The 22,343-nt window shown below is 42.4% G+C and overlaps 1 protein-coding gene across 3 annotated transcripts in view; it reads left to right on the top strand.

The window, feature by feature from the left end:
• The window catches only part of LOC123755796 (connector enhancer of ksr), an 81,836-nt gene extending 60,156 nt beyond the window's left edge, over positions 1-21,680 (top strand). For all 3 annotated transcript variants that reach the window (XM_045738611.2, XM_045738609.2, XM_045738608.2), the window contains 5 exons: positions 2,396-2,483; positions 15,956-16,156; positions 16,739-18,242; positions 19,041-19,283; positions 20,607-21,680. In XM_045738611.2, coding sequence (XP_045594567.2) covers positions 2,396-2,483; positions 15,956-16,156; positions 16,739-18,242; positions 19,041-19,283; positions 20,607-21,533 — 2,963 coding nt within the window. In that variant the 3' untranslated portion in view covers positions 21,534-21,680. The remainder of the gene's footprint in view (positions 1-2,395; positions 2,484-15,955; positions 16,157-16,738; positions 18,243-19,040; positions 19,284-20,606) is intronic.
• The last annotated feature ends 663 nt before the right edge of the window (positions 21,681-22,343 follow it).

Genomic DNA, 22,343 nt, shown 5'->3' with positions numbered 1-22,343 from the left:
GATTTTCCCAGAGAGGCAGATGCACATGTCTAGTCCTCTGGTTGTATATTATTGTGTATTTAATTCTTAATGTTAAGTGTCCAAGAGTAATGCTATATTGTCAGGCTAATTGAGTTATTAGTAGGTCAGATGGTAGGTGATTGTGGGTACTATGGATTATAGAGTATTGTTAGTGTGTTACAGAATGTAACCGATTCCTTTGCCCACCTTCACGTGTCACCCTTCCCAACTGTTATGTAGGATAGTGTACCACTGCACCGGGTTGGAGCCTGGTGTCAGCTATACCTATGTATTAGCCGTTACTGATATGATAGCCGATTAATTATTGATTTCTTACTGAGTTGTTAACTGATGTGTGGGTTAACTGATTTGATAGTTGACAGAGTTTGTCATTAAATGGATAGCTGATTTGCTAGTTGAGTTGACAGTTGAGTGATCACTGTTGTATGTGACTACTAGTTGAGTTATGTATTGACACTCTTTTCTTTCTGATGAATGTATCAGCTTTAGTGTGCATCAGTTCTGTACATGTGTTAGTTTTACGGTGACCTAATTATATGCCCCAGTAAACTGGCGTTGTTGTAACCAGCCTTTTTTATTAATTCCCCTAGATTCTTCATTGAAATTGGCCAGGCTTTGGTTGGCCATCGATGCTGGGTTCATGAGGTCATGACAGGGTGTCAAGGTTTTCTCTGGGAATGTTGTACTTTTGTGGGATTTGTCTTTTTTGTTTTCCTTGCCTGGTGGGGGTCTGCTTATTGTTCCACTTATAATATGTGGTGGCCCTCTGCCAAGTCCCCGTGATTGTACACGTCGCAAGGGATTTCAGAGTTTTAGCCTCTTCTTCCTTCCAAACCCCCCCTCCCCGGTTAGCTCGGGTCTTAACTGGTTAGCAACACTTTGCCTGGGCTTCCCGTAGCAGTCAGCCTGCGAGCCCTAGAAAACCCTGTCGGGGCTGTGTGGACCTGTGGATGCGTCTTCAGAGTTTCAGCTCACCTTGTGCGAGTTTGAAGGTTGCTGTGTGCCCTTGTCTTAAGGTGACAGTCACTGTTTTTGCCTCCGTCATGCTGCCTATTGGGTCACCATCACCTTTGACCTGGAGTCATGTGAGTTGTGATCTCTGCATGTTGTCCAGTTATCCATTCTGATAGCATTGATATGCGGGGTACAGGCGTTATCCGCGTTGCATGCTAGGTTAGGTTGCTCTACATTGGTTGTCCACCCAGATACCCCGAGGCTGCCCCATTTTGGTTAAGCGTTTGCTCTTCTCCCTCCTCCTCTGTTCCTGGCTCCGTAACGTCTGAGGGTTTCGGGGTCGGGGTGGGGTTTATCTGGTGATGCGACTCGGGCAGCTTTGGGAGCTGCTTCATTAGGGTTGGGGACAGAGGCATTCGAGCGTGCTCCTCCTGCTGAGGCTTCTGGGCCCTACCAGCAGCCCCCTTCTTTGCTGTCTTTCCACTAAACTCTGCCTTTTCTTCAGGGGATGGAGGGCGTGGAGGACGGCTCTGCCTCGGAGCTGTAGGGGGAGCCCACTAGCAGTTCTGGGTCTGTTTGCCCCTGCTTGGTCTTGGTGCCTTCTGAATGGGGGTGTTTTTCTAATTTCCCGCATTTGCTGGCATGATTTCGGCTCTGTTGTCAGCCGTCTCTCCTTTTGTTTTGGTAGTCATTTTCTTTTCTGCGGGTTGCTTCCCCACCTAGCCGTCAGGGCAGATGCAGTTTGTTTGCTTACATGTGCCTGAGAGTGTGTGCTTGTGTTTTGTGGGAGTTTTTTCTGAGGGGAGCCTCTTCGGCTCCCCGTAGCTTACTAGGCTGATATGCTAATGTCAGGCTTTGACATCTGTCATGTGTATGGAGTTCTGTGGGCCTATCGGGGACCACAAGCCAGAACTGGGGGTTGGAGCAGCCAGTATGGGGGTCTGGGGCTCCCCCTTCCCCCCTCCCAGGGGGGAGGTTTGCTTGTTTCCTTGAGAGTTCTGGGAGTTCTGCCTCCCTGTTTGGTCTTCAGTTGCAACTTTCTTACCAAGTGGATTTGTTTTATTATGCCTAACTTTCTGGGTGCCTATCCCTGGTTGATGGCAGATTAGGAATACAGTATCCCCCAACCACTAAGGCATTTTCCAGAGGTTATTGCTCCCTGTGCCACTCTGAGGGGGGCCAGGTTCTGGCTCGTGATCCCCGGTAGGCTGAACTCCATTGACTAGTACCCCAGACTAATATTCACATATCAGTCCGATAGCTCCACGAAGCCTTCGGGGCTCACCCAGGAAATGGCGTTTCATTACATTCAACACTGTTTTATTACCAGGCATTGAGGGCCCCAAAATCCTAAATATGATCCTGCCATAACTACTGTAATGCTAAGGAGCACGCAAGTCAGTACTTTACTATATTGCAGGGGAAGAGGTCTACTACAGTGAAACTGACGAAGAACTTGAGGAGCGATCATCTCCTTCACGACGGTCGCCACAGTCTTCTCAGTCCAGGTATGACCATGTTGGTCCATTACTTTCACTAGTCCATGGGATGATGAGGATGTATATAGTCTTGTCATCCCGCTGAATAGTAGCAAGTGTTTTGGTTACGGTATAGACAGACATGATGATGATGATGATGATGTGACCTTGATATTGTAAGCTGCTCTTCTGGTAGCCTTTCCATTGGCTGCCCTCTTTGAAGTCAGTTATATAATTTAAAAAAGTAATTGTCTTAGGAAAGAGCACTGTGGAACACCACTTTCGTCTCTTCTGCAGCCTAACGTATCTTCTATATGAACCTTTGTTTCCTGTGTCTCGAACACACTGGTGCCGAGTCCAGTGCCTTTACTCTTATCCCTACTAGTCTCTCCATCTTGTGTGTTAGTCATTTGTGAGGAACTGTATCAGTATTTTTTCAGCAGTCTAGTAAGATGCGGTCTACCCATCCTTCCTTCACTTGTCTTATTTTGGTGACTATCATAGAATTCAATCAAGCTTGTTAACCATTGTGGTGCACTCCCTTAACCCCTAAGCTGCTCTGGGCTATTTGGCCTTCAACACCCATAGGCACAAAAAAAACCACCTCATAATTCTGTTAAATTGTGTTCCTTGACCATGAGAAAAAAATTAATTGTACTTACCAATGACGTAAATGAGCCAACAAGTTGAGCGATGACGTCACACCCAACATGCATGCTCATGCAATGTGCGTCCCGGAGGTGTCGCGCGCAGTCTTCAAGCAGCCAGAGTTACCATGAATTTATTTTCGTGGCATTATTTACAGTGTGGGCGCATTTTACCACAATTCTTTTCACTAATTGTGTTCCATATTCACTAATTGTGTTCCATATAATGTTACTTGATGTTGAATTACAATACAACTTGCATACATTCAATTTACACTTGCAAATTAGTGTCACAATTATGTGCGCACAAATGTTTTCTATTATACCATATAAAATATGTATTCAGATTTGTAATCAATATATATATATATATATATATATATATATATATATATATATATATATATATATATATATATATATACATATATATATATATATATATATATATATATATATATATATATATATATATATATATATATATATATATATATATATATATATATATATATGTCGTACCTAGTAGCCAGAACGCACTTCTCAGCCTACTATGCAAGGCCCGATTTGCCTAATAAGCCAAGTTTTCATGAATTAATTGTTTTTCGGCAACCTAACCTACCTAACCTAACCTAACCTAACTTTTTCGGCTACCTAACCTAACCTAACCTATAAAGATAGGTTAGGTTAGGTTAGATAGGGTTGGTTAGGTTCGGTCAAATATCTACGTTAATTTTAAATCCAATAAAACAAAATTGACCTCATACACAATGAAATGAGTAGCTTTATCATAGTAGCCTCGCATAGTAGGCCGAGAAGTGCGTTCTGGCTACTAGGTACGACATATATATATATATATATATATATATATATATATATATATATATATATATATATATATATATATATATATATATATATATATATATATATATATATATATATATATATATATATATATATATATATATATATATATATATATATATATATATATATATATATATATATATATATATATATATATATATATATATATATATATATATATATATATATATATATATATATATATATATATATATATATATATATATATATATATATATATATATATATATATATATATATATATATATATATATATATATATATATATATATATATATATATATATATATATATATATATATATATATGTATATATATATATATATATATATATATATATATATATATATATGTATATGTATATGTATATATGTATGTCGTACCTAATAGCCAGAACGCACTTCTCAGCTTACTATTCAAGGCCCGATTTGCGTAATAAGCCAAGTTTTAATGGATTAATGTTTTTTCGTCTACCTAACCTACCTAACCTAACCTAACCTAGCTTTTTTTGGCTACCTAACCTAACCTTACCTATAAATATAGGTTAGGTTAGGTTAGGTAGGGTTGGTTAGGTTCGGTCATATATCTACGTTAATTTTAACTCCAATAAAAAAAATTGACCTCATACATAGAGAAAAGGGTTGCTTTATCATTTCATAAGAAAAAAATTATAGTAAATATATTAATTCAGGAAAACTTGGCTTATTAGGCAAATCGGGCCTTGAATAGTAGGCTGAGAAGTGAGTTCTGGCTACTAGGTACGACATATATATATATATATATATACATACATACATACATATATACATACACACACACACACACACACACACACACACACACACACACACACACACACACACACACACACACACACACACACACACACACACACACACTCAATATTTACAGGTTTTTGCACCTTCATTGCACATTTAGAAGTCCTGGAGACAGTGGTAGTCGTTGAAGCAATTGACAGCACACAACAGGATGGCACACGCTTCACACCATGTTTGCACCTGTTTGTTCCTGTGGTCTCGCTTGTGTGGTTTTACAAACTATGCAATCACGTTGGCCTATTGCACACTTTCCAGCTGTGGCAAAAATTTTAGTCTGTGTATTTGAAAGGTCTTCGTATAAGTGAGCCTGGGTGTAGGAGCATGGTGCAATACTGGGTTCTGAATGGGCTGAACATACTCAGATCACAAACTCATTGAAGTGCAAACGACCATCAATACTCAGAATAGACCTAAAACGTTGATAAAGCGAGAGGGGCTATTCAGTAAATTCAATTTTAATAATAAAAGGATAGACTGGGAGATAATAAACAGGGAACTTACAAACATTCCATGGGGAACTGTTCTAAATAATACAAGTCCTACAGAAGGAATAGAAAAACTTACTTCAGAAGCGTATCAAGTCTGTCTGAAACATGTTCCTTTGAGGAAAGCCAGAAAGAGATCTAACGTAGAAAGAGAACGCAGACGACACTATAAACGCAGGAAAAAAATAACGGAACTGCTTATGCAGACACGAATTTCCCGTCAAAGAAGGAATAATTTAAATAGGGAGATTGAAGAAATCGAGCGGAAATTGAAACACTCATATGAAACTGAAGAAAGGCAGTTAGAACAGAAAGCAATTCAGGAAATAAAGAAAAATCCAAAATATTTCTTCTCATATGCGAAATCAAAAGCAAAAACCACTGCCAGTATTGGACCTATTCGTACAAGTGAAGGTTCATACACGGAGGATGACAAAGAAATTAGTGAAATCCTAAAAAAGCAGTATGAGGACATGTTTAGCACTCCAATAAACAACATGAAGGTGGAAGATCCAGACATTTTCTTTATGCGGGATATTCAAACCCCGGTAAATATAACTGATATAAACACGAGCGCACTAAATTTTGAAAAAGAAATTGAAAACATGCCCATGCACTCGGCCCCAGGTCCAGACTCATGGAATTCAATATTTATAAAGAAATGCAAAGTGCCGGTAGCACAGGCACTCAGTATAGTGTGGAGGAAGAGCTTGGACACGGGGGAGATACCAGATGCACTTAAAGTAGCAGACATAGCCCCTCTACACAAAGGAGGGAGCAAAGCATTGGCAAAAAATTATAGACCAGTTGCACTAACATCGCACATCATAAAAGTATTTGAGAGAGTGATTAGGAGTCAGGTCACCAATTTCATGGAGACCAATGACCTTCATAACCCAGGCCAACATGGATTTCGAGCGGGAAGATCGTGCCTCTCACAGCTACTTGAGCACTACGACAAAGTCACTGAGGCATTAGAAGAGAAACAGAATGCTGATGTGATATACACGGACTTCGCAAAGGCCTTCGATAAATGTGACCATGGCGTGATAGCACACAAAATGAAGTCAATGGGAATAACCGGTAAAGTAGGACGCTGGATACTCAGTTTTCTGTCAAACAGGACTCAGCGAGTAACTGTCAACCATATAAAATCTAGTCCAAGTGCAGTGAAAAGCTCTGTACCTCAGGGTACAGTCCTTGCACCACTGCTTTTCCTTATTCTCATATCAGATATAGACAAAAATACAAGTCACAGCTTCGTATCATCCTTTGCAGATGACACAAAAATCAGTATGAAAATTACCTCGGCTGAGGACATTGAAAAACTTCAAGCTGATATTAATAAAGTTTTCGACTGGGCATCAGAAAATAACATGATGTTTAACAGTGATAAATTCCAGGTACTCAGGTACGGTAAAAATGAGGACCTTAAACATAATACAGAGTACAAAACACAATCAAATGTACCCATAGTAGGAAAACAGCATGTAAAGGATTTGGGAATAATAATGTCGGACGACCTAACGTTTAAGGAGCATAACCAAGCAAATATTGCGACAGCCAGAAAAATGATAGGATGGATTACGAGAACTTTCAAATCCAGGGATCCCATCACAATGGTTGTACTCTTCAAGGCACTTGTGTTGTCCCGTCTTGAGTACTGCTCAGTACTCACTTCCCCCTTCAAAGCAGGAGAGATTGCTGAAATAGAGGGAATACAGAGAACATATACGGCACGCATAGACGCAATAAAGCACCTAAATTATTGGGATCGTCTCAAAGCCCTCCAAATGTATTCACTAGAAAGAAGACGAGAGAGATATCAAATAATATACACCTGGAAGATACTGGAGGGCCAAGTACCAAATCTACACAGTAAAATAACAACGTACTGGAGTGAACGACATGGAAGAAAATGTAGAATAGAACCAATGAAGAGCAGAGGTGCCATAGGCACAATCAGAGAACACTGTATAAACATCAGAGGTCCGCGGTTGTTCAACGTCCTCCCAGCAAGCATAAGAAATATTGCCGGAACAACAGTGGACATTTTCAAGAGGAAACTAGATTTATTCCTCCAAGGAGTGCCGGACCAACCGGGCTGTGGTGGGTATGTGGGCCTGCGGGCCGCTCCAAGCAACAGCCTGGTGGACCAAACTCTCACAAGTCGAGCCTGGCCTCGGGCCGGGCTTGGGGAGTAGAAGAACTCCCAGAACCCCATCAACCAGGTATCAACCAGGTATCAACCAGGCTCTGTATGCTAGGAATGTCTTTGCCAAACTGGGTGGTCGTGCAAAGACAGTCTTTGCTTGTCTTTGCCAAGTGGGTGGTCGTGCAGTCTCTGTAATGCCAGTTACATAAAGCAAATAAAATAGTAAAAAAAAAAAAAGTAAAAAAAAGTAAACTGCAAGTTGTCTTCACAGTGAGGTAAACTGTAGGATAAAGTAGAGGGAAAAAACATTTAAAAATACTTTACTTTGATAGAAAAATGAAATTAAACAAATTACAAAAATATCCAGGCTTGTCTCTAATACAAAGTGTGCAAAACAAACAAGATGAGTAATCAAATTTACGTTACGTTAATGTGCAAATAAAATATGGTGCAGGAATATTGTGAGCTAGGCTGACTAAATCCGTTACCACACTGAGATGTGTTAATGGGTCTATTCAGTTGAGCACCCAGGAGTAATCTGAAACGTAGTGGGCTAGGCAGCCCTATATATACACAATGACGGCCAGGCAGATGGCGCTGGTGACTTCTTTAACTATTAACCGGCTCTTATTAAAATGAATTAAACTGCTTGTTTCGGGTGGCGTGAGCTTCCGGGGCATCGCCAGGTGCGAGGAGGGTGATGGGCCGTGGGGTAGGTAGACTGGTGGTATTGTCTAGACGTCTGGAAGTAGTTGTAGTTGTTGTTCTTTTGGCTGCAGTACTTGTGTATGTAGAGTGGTAACGGGTAGAATAGGTGATGGAGCAGGCCGAATCTCTTCCTAGAGATTTTACCGTGACACCCGCATTAAACCTTGATAATGGATTCTTGTTCTTTTGAGTTTGGCTTTTCTTTTCCTTACTGGGTGCATTACGAGGTGCCGGAGTCTTCCTGGCTGGCAGACTGCCCTTTCATTTCGTTGGGGGGAGGGGGATACCTTGAGGTTACCTTGAGGTTACCTTGAGGTGCTTCCGGGGCTTAGCGTCCCCGTGGCCCGGTCGTCGACCAGGCCTCCTGGTTGCTGGACTGATCAACCAGTCTGTTGGATGCGGCTGCTCGCAGCCTGATGTATGAATCACAGCCCGATTGATCAGGTATCCTTTGGAGGTGCTTATCCAGTTCTCTCTTGAACACTGTGAGGGGTCGGCCAGTTATGCCCCTTATGTGTAGTGGAAGCGTGTTGAACAGTCTCGGGCCTCTGATGTTGATAGAGTTCACTCTCAGAGTACCTGTTGCACCTCTGCTTTTCAACAGGGGTATTCTGCACAAGTGGCAAGTCGTTCAGGTGTACCTGGGGGGCCAGTTTGAGGACCTCAATGTGTGCTTGTTTGCCTTCATGCTTCCTCGTGATATCGGGCAGCTGCAGTTTCCCTCCCTTTCGGCGTCCCTGATGACCGAGGATTTGCACACCTGTGGGCATTTGGCTTTGGTCTTGCGCTTCTTTTTCCTGCTGGTGCTGAAGTTGTCCTCGGACTGGCTCGAGGAGGATGTGGAAGAGCTTGGTTCCGGGCTTGTATCTAATGCGCTTGCCTCGGCGGCTCGGGTGTCCCTATCTGTTATGCTTGCTCCCACACCTTGTCCCTGGGTTTTCGATCTGTTTAGACCATTTCCCTGGGGGTTCTGTCTGGGGGCTGTGCTTTGCCTTTGTGGTGTATCTACGCCGGCAAGTGTGGTGGTTTGGGCTCCCCCTGGTTCGATTCTGGGTTCCTTTGGGTTCTTTGGTTTCGTTCTGGAGGTTTCTTCCTCTTTGTCCCCCTTTGTGGGTTCAGGGGGCTGTTTCCTCGTGTGTGACCTGGTTCTGCCTTCTGGGGTTCCGGGGTCTTCCTGGCTTGCAGACTGATCTTTTTGGGTCTTGGCACGTGTTGTGGTCGTGCTGGGACTTTGAGGTTTTGTTGTCGAGGTGGGCCTTTTAATGCAGTTTTGTGCCTTCTTCCCCTGGCCGGCATGGTGCTCTCTGCCCACTGGTCGGCGGCTTGTAATTTTCTTTTCACGTGTATGTGTGTGTACACATGTACTATTATATTTTGGTAGCAGTCTTTCTTGTAAACATATGTTGTTGAATATGACTGAAAAGGTAAGATTAATAATTCTAACATGAATCTTCTCAATATTTCTTAGGTTTTCTTCACTGTCAGTGGTAATAAAAATAAAAATTCTCAGAAATTCATTTTTGTAATTGTCTGACGCCTGAACGCATTTCGTAATTCGTTTTACATTTTCAAAGACTTAATTTACACACAAATTCTTCGTACTTGTACTCCATTGGATGAGGTGATATGGTACAAAAGTTTTGGGTGAGGTGAGAAACACAAGACATATCACGAAACAATGGGTATAAATTGGATAAGTGAACATATGAATGGAAGTACAGTGGTACCTCGGAATGCGATTGTCCCTGTATGCGAGGTTTTCGGAAGGCGAGCAATATTTACTCCAAAAATTTGTCTCAGAAGGCGAGGGTTACTTCAGGACGCGAGTTTGTTGATACGCGTACAGGCCGACCTAGCGCGTGGTGGTTCGGCGATCGTCGCCCCTCCGCCCCTCAGTTTACCATTGTCTCGCGCTCAGTGACTACCCCCACATCAATTCTTCTCGCGGATTTTCAGTGTTTTGTTGGATTTTTGGTGATTTGTCTATACAATTTGTTATTATATATCTCACCATGGGTCCCAAGAAAGCCAGTGGTAAGGATAAAGGCCAGAAAGCTCATGTGAGGATGACAATAGAGGAGAAACAAGAGATCATTCGGAAGCATGAGAACGGTACACGTGTTGTTGAACTTTGTAGGCAGTACAACAAAGCCACATCAACAATATGCACTATACTTAAGAAGAAAAATAAGATTATGGGTGCTAAAGTGGCAAAAGGAGTAAGAACATTAACGGCACAAAGACCCCAAATACTTGAAGAAGTGGAAAAGTTGTTATTAATTTGGATACACGACAAGGAGTTAAGGGGAGATAGTGTTTCGGAGGCCATTATTTGTGAGAAAGCCAGGGTGTTGCACGAAGACCTTCTAAAGAATACCCCTGCAACGAGTGATACAGATAAGAAAGAGTTTAAGGCAAGCAGGGGCTGGTTTGAAAAATTTAGAAAGAGAAGTGGTATCCATAGTGTTACAAGGCATGGGGTTATGTGATGTGATTATGGAAGGGGACTTCCCTTCCAAACAGTAACTCCTCTCCTCCTCCCCCCTCCTCACCATCTTCCATACGCCTACAGCACTCGACAGCAAGGTAAGTAATAACTGGAACACAGTTTTGTAGGTTTATTTAGATGAATTAGGTAAATTAGGTATAAAAATTTAGTTTGATGTGGGGTTTTTGGGGTAGTCAGGAACGGATTAATTCATTTCCCTTTATTTCTTATGGGGAAATTAACTTCGGAATGCGAGTTTTCGGAAGGCGAGGCGTCTCCAGGAACGGATTAAACTCGTATTCTGAGGTATGCCTGTAACTGCACAAGGTCTATTGGCCCATACTTCCTCTTGCTGCTTCCGTATTGGTTCGGGGTCTTGAAGTAGGTAGAATATAGTTATGCATTAATTGGCTGTTGATTGCTGGTGTTGACTTTTTGATGTGTAGTGCCTCGCTTATGTCAAGCCGCCTGCTACCGCCGTACCTATCGATGATTTCTGTGTTGTTTGTTAAGATTTCTCTGGTGATGGTCTGGTTGTGAAAAGAGATTGTGTTCCTTGATGGCTCCCTGTTGCTTATGCATTGTTAGTCGCCTAGAAAGAGATGTTGTTGTCTTGCCTATATACTGAGTTCTTTGGGGCTTACAGTCCCCAAATGGGCATTTAAAGGCATAGACGATGACGGTCTCGTTGACCAGACCACACACTTGAAGGTGAAGGGACGACGACGTTTCGGTCCGTCCTGGACCATTCACAATCGACTTGAGAATGGTCCAGGATGGACCGAAACGTCGTCGTCCCTTCACCTTCTAGTGTGTGGTCTGGTCAACATACTTTAGCCACGTTATTGTGACTCATCGCCTGCAGACGTTGGTCTCCTTCAGAGCGTTCTGCTTGGTGTCTGGTGAGTTTTTCATGAGTAGATTGGCCGTTTTTTTGGTTTAATAATAAATTATCAATTGTATTTTCTGATTTTTATCTGTAGGGGATGACCTCATACTCTCTGACCAAACTAAATTCCAAGGGGTAACGAAGGACACTACAGCCGAATTGAAAACGGAGGTAAACAGATTGATCGAAACTGTGAATGCCAAGAAATCCGGACTCCACCTGCCAAAAGTTGTTGGGGAATATAAACCTGGGTATGCCTATGGAAATGTCAAGACCCACAAGCCTGGAAACCCACTTCGGCCAATCATCAGCCAGATACCCACACCCCACATACAGACTGGCTAAGCAACTCAACGGGTTACCGACTCCTTACGTACCCTGTGCTTTCAAAAAAATGAGGGCAGTAATCAGAGGCAATGTATCAAGAGGTGTATGCCAAATTTTGCAAAATATACGATGAAGGCACACAAACATTCATACCAAAACAGACATGCAGACCTAGGAAACAGGGATGGTTCAACAGAAATTGCGAGAGGGCCAAAGATCAAAACACAAAAATGGAATCATTAAAAAAAGAGACCAAACCCCCAAACATACCAGCAATACAAAGATTCAAGAAACAATTTCACATCAGAATGGAGAGAGGCAGAGAGGAACTTTGAGAACGGTATACACTGTAGCAGACAAATGTAAATCAGATCCAGGCCTTTTCTATAAATTCATTAAAAGCAAGCTGCAGGTAAAGGATAATATTCAGAGGTTGAAAATGGAGGACAGATACACAGAAAATGAAAAGGAAATGTGTGAAACATTAAGCAAAAAGTTCCAAAGTGTGTTTGTACAAAATGAGATCTTCAGAGAACCAGACACAATAAGAATGCCAGAGAACAGCATAGAGCACATAGGTGTCTAGAGACGAAGTGAAACAAATGCTCAAGGAGCTAAATAAGAACAAAGCAGTTGGCCCCAGATAGTTTCACCATGGGTTCTGAGAGAATGTGCACCTGAGCTCAGCATTCCACTTCAGCTGATTTTTCAGACATCCCTGTTTACAGGAATTGTAGCAGATGTGTGGAAAAAGGCTAACATATTTCCAATCTACAAAAGTGGAAGCAGGGAAGATCCCCTCAATTATAGACCTGTATCATTGACAAGTGTAATAGTCAAAATATGGGAAAAAATAATAAAAGCTAAATGGGTAGAACACCTGGAGGGAAATGATATAATATCAGACAGACAGTATGGTTTTCGATCTGGAAGATCCTGTGTATCGAATTTACTCAGTTTCTATGATCGAGCCACAGAGGTTTTACAGGAAAGAGATGGTTGGGTTGACTGCATCTGTCTGGACCTAAAAAAGGCTTTTGACAGAGTTCCACATAAGAGGTTGTTCTGGAAACTGGAAAATATTGGAGGGGTGACAGGTAAGCTTCTAACTTGAACGAAAAATTTAATAACTGATAGAAAAATGAGGGCAGTAATCAGAGGCAATGTATTGGACTGGAGAAATGTCACAAGTGGAGTACCACAGGTTCAGTTCTTGCACCAGTGATGTTTATTGTCTACATAAATGATCTACCAGTTGGTATACAGAATTATATGAACATGTTTGCTGATGATGCTAAGATAATAGGAAGTATAAGAAACTTATATGATTGTCATGCCCTTCAAGAAGACCTGGACAAAATAAGTATATGAACACCACTTGGCAAATGGAATTTAATTTGAATAAATGCCATGTTATGGAATGTGGAATAGGAGAACATAGACCCCACGCAACCTATATATTATGTGAGAAATCTTTAAAGAATTCTGATAAAGAAAGAGATCTAGGGGTTATCTTGAGGTTATCTTGAGATGATTTCGGGGCTTTAGTGTCCCCGCGGCCCGGTCCTCGACCAGGCCTCCACCCCCAGGAAGCAGCCCGTGACAGCTGACTAACACCCAGGTACCTATTTACTGCTAGGTAACAGGGGCATAGGGTGAAAGAAACTCTGCCCATTGTTTCTCGCCGGCGCCTGGGATCGAACCCAGGACCACAGGATCACAAGTCCAGCGTGGTGTCCGCTCGGCCGACCGGCTCCCATACCCGGTGGTTCCCACCCCGGTGGTTCTATCAAGAACCACCGGGGTGGTTCTAGATAGAAAACTATCACCTGAGGACCACATAAAGAACGTTGTGCGAGGAGCCTATGCCACGCTTTCTAACTTCAGAATTGCTTTTAAATACATGGATGGGGAAATACTAATGAAATTGTTCACAACCTTTGTTAGGCCAAAGCTAGAATATGCAGCGGTTGTGTGATGCCCATATCTTAAGAAGCACATCAACAAACTGGAAAAAGTGCAAAGACATGCTACTAAGTGGCTCCCAGAACTGAAGGGCAAGAGCTACGAGGAGAGGTTAGAGGCATTAAATATGCCAAAACTAGAAGACAAGAAAAGAGGTGATATGATCACTACTTATAAAATAGTAACAGGAATTGACAAAATTGATAGGGAAGATTTCCCGAGACCTGGAACTTCAAAACAAGAAGTCATAGATTTAAACTAACTAAACAAAGATGCCGAAGAAATATAAGAAAATTCACTTTCGCAAACAGAGTGGAAGAAGTTATGCGAGAAGGTGGTGGAGGCCAAAACCGTCGGTAGTTTCAAAGCATTATATGACAGCGCTCGGTAGACGGAGCATCACGAGTGTAGCTCTCATCCTGTAACTACACTTAGGTAATTACAATGAACTCAGCGCATCACAGTGATTAAACAGAGGTCGCTACACAGAGTTAGCTGTCGCTCCTTCCCTTACTTGCAAAGATTGCTCCTCCCACTGTGCATTCCATACTACGCACAGCGCTAATTTACACCACAATCCTGCTATTATCAGAATTCTGGTCATTTTTATCACAGTCACGGGTTTTCTGTAATACTATCATCGTTAAATAATACCAGTTACATACATATTTTGTAACTTTAATTTTTTTTTAATGGCATCCGTTTACTAGGGCCCCGAGGAAGATGATGTGAACCCAATGTAGCCGCGGGAGTTTTGAATCCTACACTAAAAATACGAGCGTCCCCAGGCGCTCTGCGCACCCCCGATTTATTTCCTCCAGGTGCTCTGCGCAGTGTGGCAGTTAAGCATGATTTTCCTTCTCTGAAGAAGTGTTGTTTCCTTGTTATAAAAGTTATACCCCATGTGTTCTACAATCCTTTTTCTGATGACTTTTTCTAGAATATTGCATGGAATGCATGCTAATGCCACCAGTCCATAGTTCAGTATTTGTCTGTCCCCATGAACCATTTGGCTTTTTCCAGATTTCCAGTAGCTCTCCCATCTCTATTGAAATGTTGAACACTATAGTGAATGGGTAGTACAAGCTCCCAGCAGCTTCCTTCAGTTTCCATGGTGATATCTGGTCTGGGCCTACTGCTTGTGGTACATCCAGTTCCTCGGGTATCTTTATACCTCTCCTACGTTAACTTCAGTTGTCTAGTGTTTCTGTTGGTGAGTAGTCACCCATCCTTAGGCACCAATTTGAGGTGAGCTGATGTAAGTTAGGGGAAGGCTGATAGGTCAAGTAAGGTAGATCAAATGGGGAGGTAGACAGGTAAAGTCGTGTTGGAGAAGGGGGAATTTTAGACAGCTCAAGTCAGGTAGGGGCATCATGGTACAGTAATTTATATATGGTATATATTGTTTGTATTTTCCCCATTGTACTGTACTTGTGTTTCTATGGTTGAAATTGTGTATTTCTGGGGGGAGCCCCGTCGGCTCCCCGGAGCTATACCAGGCTGATATGCTAATGTCAGACTTTGGCATCAGTCATGTGTATGGAGTTCTTAGGGCCTACTGAGGACCATAGCCAGAACCTGGTACCCTCAGAGAGGCAAGGGGAGCAATGACCTATGGAAACCCCCGTGTGGTTGAAAGCATTCTACGTCTGCCATCGACTGGGTCAAGCATCCAGAAAGGTAAGCATCCCAAAACAAACCCCTATTCTGGATAAAATTGCTACCAAAAGCCGAACTAGTGGATAGAACTCCCCAACAGAAAACAAGCAAATTATAATGACGTCACACGTCACCGCGGTCTGCACAGCTCCCCCCCCCCCAGATTAGGGGTTTGTTTTGGGATGCTTACCTTTCTGGATGCTTGACCCGGTCGATGGCAAACATAGAATGCTTCCAAGCACCCGGGGGTTTCTATAGGCCATTGCTCCCCTTGCCTCTCTGAGGGGGCCAGGTTCTGGCCGTGGTCCCCGGTAGGCCCTAAGAACTCCATACACATGACTGATGCCAAAGTCGGACATTAGCATATCAGCCTGGTATAGCTCCGGGAAGCCTCCGGGTCTCACCCAGAAAATGGCATTTCATTACATTCAACGCTGGTTTTTTTGTAGGACGTCACCAAGCAAGGAGGCCGCTGGGGGAGTGTGGCGAGGAGGTTCGGCCAGTCCATCCCGAGGCAGCCAGGGTCGTGGGACGTCCCTCAGCTCCTTGGCTGGCCTTGGTTCTAGTAAGAGTCAAGGACTACGGTTCCTGCAGCCTTCGAGGGATCCAATGAACCAACCTGTACCCACAGCATCTTTCCGCAGTTATAGGTAAGAGACATGTCACTTTTGGTATTCGGTGATACCAAATTATTATGGTATCTGCATTATGATTGTTTTGCCTCGGTTCTTGATGATCTCCAACTCAAAAGATTTAACATTGCCTTTAGAATCTGTTGATTCCTGTAGCTTTGATTCAGATAACTGCACAATTAGTCATTTTTAATAGTAGGAATATTCCTCATACTTTGAATTTTGTTTATATTTGTCATTGTCTGCCTTTTATTCATATAGATGATATTAATTTTCAATATATTTAATGTTTATTGTGGAATGACCTTGCAAATGCAATTTAAACTTAACAAATTCATCACTATTATTGCTGTTGGTGACAAAGAAATTTCAAGTTTTTCTTATGTAACACATTAATCTTCATTAATGCCCGAAAGCGTTCCTGCCCGAAACGCTTTGCGTAATAGTGGCTTTAGGCATTGTATGTACTAGCTCTATCTATAAAGCCAACAAACTTTGTAAAATCTCTTTATGTATGTACCTTACCTAAATAAAAATTATTATTATTATTATTATTATTAATTATTATTATTATTAAAACTGTACTTAATACATTTTCAGGCGTGTGAGTGAGAGCAGCAGTCGTAGCACATCCACGGGTGATTTGCGAGGGGTTAATAAAACTGAAGACAGTGGTGGCCAGGCAGATATAACTAGTACTGAAGGGAGTTCTGGCCGACGAGTTACGAGGAAGAACAGCCTTCGTGATCGCTTGCGGCAGCTGCCAGCTCCTTTCACCTTGGAGCGGCGACGACAGGCAACGAGCAGAGGCACACCAAATGGCCAGGATCAGCAAAAGCAATATAAGAAGCAGCAGCATGAAGAGCAACTTGAACTGCAGCAGGATGCTGAACTGAAGAGAGTAGATGTGAAAGTATCACAGGAAGGTAGCACAGGGCCTCTTCCAGAGAGCACTGATTACTGCATACCCAACTTAGAGCAACGTTCTGCAGATGATGGGCGTAGTAGTTTACAGGAATTTTCTACTGTGGGTAATCGCCAGCGTCCACATTACATGCTTCCGACCCGTGCTAGTAGTCAACACTCTCCAGTGAGACCTTCTTCTGTTGACCTGGACACCCGAAGTAGCCCAAGTAAAGTTGGTAATGGTAGGTGGAATGGTACTCCCCCACCCAGCGGTCGTTGTAGTCCTTCAAAATTTGAAGTTAGTGGGAGGCGTGGGAGTATTGGCGGAGAGTCTCCAGTGAGGTCAAGATCGCCAAGAAGAGGTTCGCTTGACTGCTTGGCTTGGTCGCATCCAAGAGCTCTTTCTCCTCCTATATCGCCTCTTCACACACCAACTCGTAGTTCACATGGCTCAACCAGTAGTTTGCTTGCTTCAGAGGAATACCGTGAGGGTTCTCCAGAAAAGCTGTGGATCAACTCCCTTCGCAACGATAATTCCAGACCACGTGCAAATTTACGTTCGTCTCCGGAGAAAAGGGATGGAAGATCACGAACTGGTTCTGGAGAGGTTCTCATACCAGATCGTTTGAAACGTGCTGCTCTCTATCACCCTCCTCAGCTTCGTAATAGAAATGATTCTATGAGAGCTGCATTTGAATTAGCTTTGGATCCCAGCAGTGGACAAGTAATTCTAGACAACAGCAGAGAAGATAGCAAGCCAGCAGCAGCAGCAGGTCCAGAGATATCGTCGGTCTCTTCACGCTACTTCACGGAGCAGTGGGTGCAGGGAGCAGCAACTCCCACCAAAAAGCCACAACAAATAAGTAACAGTGGGATGCTCGGTACACCTCGACCAGAAGTGCCTCCAAGAACAAAATTCCTGTCGCCAAGTGAACGTACTCTTCCCACCTCTTCTCCCTCTGCTAGCAGTTCCACACTCGTGGCAAGTTCCTCATCTCCCTCCTCTTGTTGTACCCGGTCTACCTCCAGTCTCTCTCAGTACTCGTCCTCTTCCCAGTCACGTGTGTCCATCTCCTCTCTGCCTTACACATCGCCTAACTCCCCGGCACAAGCCCATAACACGAGTACAAAGCTTGTTCCAAGTTTAACCATCAGGACACATGCTGAAGAGTCGGAAACTATTCGGACACCTTTGAAGGTAAGGTTATTACTGTGGCCAAATCATATAAAAGGCCTAGTGTTAAAAATGCCCATGTTTATGTTTACATACATGTATATATTCATGCAATTTGACTGATGAATCACAAATCCTGTTGCCATTCCTATCATATAATGGACAACTACTAGAAGAACTTGAATAAAATGATTTCACTTATTGCCAGTACTTTTCAGGATCCAGTCCCTTTAGTCTCTTTCAAGATATGACCAAGACCACATAAATAGTGTAAATGAACCCGGCCCATCGACTTTCTCATGTCACAAATGCTTTAACTCAAGATTTTCTACTAAATATCTTGGGAACTCATTCCAATAAATAATTTGGTCTGAGCCTACCCTACCTCCCTATATCTGTGGGAGATATGGTTTCATAACCAATTTCATAACTTTTTGAAAAATGAGCTGCAAGAGATTACTTAAACCTAATAATGCAAATTTCACAGGGGCCCCTCTCCAGTATCTGCACATTTTTCTGACGTTCGAAATTCAGAGGAAGGTCAAATGGCTGATTTTGGTTCATTGTTTAGGGAGATCCGTTATAGGGAGGTTTGGATTTCAGGTTCTACTATACTCTAAGTACATCTTACACACCTAACTGATTCACTGATTACTTCCTTTCATTTTGAATTCCATTCACCCAGCTTAGGCTAGAAGTGTTATTCACCATGCAATGATGCTAATCCATACTCTATTCAAAATTGTATTCAGAAGAATTATTCTTTCATAACCTATTGTAAAGTGTTGCTTTACTGGCATTACGTGTGTTGTTTCTTTGCAGCCTGCTATGGGAGTGTCCATGATTGGAAAACAGAGAAGAACACCGAGTGTCTTGTCTCCTCGCGACATATTTTTTTCAACGCCTCCTTCGTCGCCTACGCCCACGAACCAACCTGCTGCTGTGTTGTCTCCCGGGTCAAGCAGCGTGTCTAGCATATCAACTACAGTTACTTACCCAATAGCAAATTTCCCACATAGCTTGGTGGGGAAGACTTCAACTCCCACCAAGCTGCGCAACCAAAAAGTAGGTGTTGCATTGTAAATTGGGTATTTTGGGTGTACATCTAAAACAACTCCAATGATGATTTACATATGTTTGTGCATTTGTCTGTGTAATGGTAATTACTGTACCTAAGTGTAGTTACAGGATGAGAGCTACGGTCGTGGTGTCCCGTCTTCCCAGTATTCTTCATCATATGATGCTTTGAAACTACTGACAGTTTTGGTCTCCACCACCACCTCACTTAACTTGTTACTACCGTCTGCCACTCTTTTTGCAAAAGAAAACTTTCCATTATTTTTTTGCACCTTTATTTCCTTAGCTTGAATCTATGACTTCCTCTACACAAGGAAGAGAGTAAAGCATTGGCAAAGAATTATAGAACGGTTGCACTAACATCCCACATAATAAAAGTATTTAAGAGAGTGATCAGGAGTTGGGTCACCAGTTTCATGGAAACCAATGACCTTCACAACCCAGGCCAACATGGATTTAGAGCGGAAAGATCATGCCACTCGCAACGTTTATGTAGACAATGAACATTACTGGTGCAAGAGGTGAATTCTGTGGTACTCCGCTAGTAACACTCCTCCAGTCAGATACATTGTTTCTGATTACTGCCTTCATCTGTCTGTTAGTTAAACAAATTCTCATCCATGTCAGAAATCTCCATCACCTCTCCAGCATGTTCCAGTTTCCAGAACAGCCTCTTGTGTGAGACTGTCTAAAGCTTTTTAGGTCCAGATAAACACGGTCCACTCGACCATCTCTGTGGCTCTATCATAAAAGCTAAGTAAATTTGTTACTCAGGATCTTCGATTTTATCCTTTTGTCTCTTGAAAGCATCCACTTTTGTTCCGGCTATATTTCTCATATTTGGCACGAGATACTTGAACAGGCATGACTTCTGATGTTCATGCAGTGTTCTCCAATTGTGCCAACACATACTGGTCTGTTCTACATTTCTTTCCCTATCTTTGGACCTGATCTTTGACTATATTTTATGTCTATATTAGGGGCTCTGTAGCACAGTGGTTTACGTCCTCAGTTAACAACCGATGGACTCGGTTTCACTCCCCAGGCCAGACAGAAACGATTGGACACGTTTCCTTTCACATGATTACTTCTATTTACCCAGCAATAAAATAGGTACCCTGGAGTTAGGTAAATGTTGTAGGTTGCAACCTGGGGAAAGTCAGTAGTTGTCCTAGGAGTACCTGAATAAGCATAAGTTTAGGCTTCCTGTTCCTGGCAAGTGTAGAGGCCTGTGATACCAAAGTTAATGTACCAAGGAACTACTGAGGCTGCCTAGAAAAGCATGCTTTATTTTGTTGTTTTTATTTTCAGATCCTTCCTCATTACCCTGGCATGGAGTACCCACCGGTGTTTGAGCCTGGTTCATACTCTCTGTGTGGCAGTCCTCCAGAACAGTCGGTGTATCAAATGCCAAATCTTCCCTCTCCCCACCAGACTGATCAGCAGACAGCCCCACACCACAACTTTAGTGACATGGCCACCTCCTGTGCTAGCATTGAAACCCATGTCATGTTTACGGTTGGTCAGGCTGCTGCCTCGCCTGGAGTTACACAAGCAAATAACAAGTCCACTTCTCCAGCTGTTTCATTGCAGGAATTACCGGGAAAGAGCAGTGAAGGTGGAAGCCAGCAAAATCAGTGTGTGTCCAGTCACGAATATAAGACCCAAAGAAATATTCATGTTGGCAGCTCCATTGGGACTGCTGCACACCACAGTGTGCATGTAATAATGCCAGTTCAGCCCAACTCTCACCAAAACCTGTATGTAACCTCTCCATCTGGATCCACTTCTTTCCAGAATTTATATGTGAGTGGCCCAGGCTCTGGCACTCACCAAAATATATACGTAACATCTCCAGTGTCTACATCTCATCAAAATTTGTATGTCAGTACTCATCAGAATGTGTATGTCACCACTCCAGTACGACCTAACACTCAACACAACATATACGTGTCTTCACCATCTAGGTCTGGCCCCAGACAAAATATAAATATGAGTAGCACTCCCGGCCGACCTGTATCTGAGCCTGCGGATGAAAGCAGCGAACGAGTAAAGTCTGTGTGCAACTTCAGCCCAAGTGCTGAAGGTCAAAACAATGGCTCAAGTGGTTCCTGTAGGCCTCTGTCAAAGTCATTAGTCCCACCAAGACTACGGCTTCCAGGGCCTCCTGATTCTCCACCAAGTGACGATGATTCTGAAGTGAAAAGTTCTTCGACCCAGACAGAGTCTTCGGCATAAACGTGCAACAGCAGCTCGGGAACTACAGAGCCAGGTTGGCAATAATTAACCTGTGTGTTGGAGCTGCCAGGGCAGTAGGGCACCAGGTATGTGTATGTGGCATTGGAATGAATGGTGCTCTGTCTAAAATGTGATCGCTCAACATTATCACTTTAGGTAAATCTTTCACAATCAAAAGTGAGAGTGCTGAGTTTTATTGCTTTAAGAGTGCTTTCATAGACTTATGTTTATATAAAATTTCTTGTTGTTGGAGTATAAGAGAGAGGAAAGTTTGCAGCTGTACCTCGTATTATATTAGCTGCACCACATTAATGAGTCGTGTAAGGAGGGAGTACTGGTTACCTTGAAGGTGATATATTGAATGAATCTTTCTAGTTAACCTTAAAGGTAATGTGTGATGATTGACCCCTTGTTACTTTGAAGGTGATACAATGAATGCTCATACTGTATTGTGTGTAAAAGTTGTATATATTTCTACATTAGATGATCATGTGATAATAGTTGGCATTATGCATTGTTGAATTTAAAAGTTATCTTGTCACAAATTACTGTATAGGTATGAAGTGTGAAGTATAAGTTTTTAATAGTAAATTCCTATTTGTAAAAGTAATTATTTAAGAGCTTAACATTTTTATTTTGTTGTGTTTCTTTCTTAGTTGTTGAAATGTTTTATATCAATTCTGGGATATTCCCCAGGAAGCAGTCCACAGGTGAACAGCCTCAGTGTCTTAAGAAGGTGTCTGTGTTGAGAATCTCCCTAGTTAAAGGTTATCTGTGCTGATGAGCCACTGATATGGGCTTGAAAGATAA

Source organism: Procambarus clarkii, chromosome 43 (assembly GCF_040958095.1).
Source record: "Procambarus clarkii isolate CNS0578487 chromosome 43, FALCON_Pclarkii_2.0, whole genome shotgun sequence".
NCBI classification, from domain to species: domain Eukaryota; kingdom Metazoa; phylum Arthropoda; class Malacostraca; order Decapoda; family Cambaridae; genus Procambarus; species Procambarus clarkii.
This window is presented reverse-complemented; position numbering and strand designations above follow the sequence as displayed.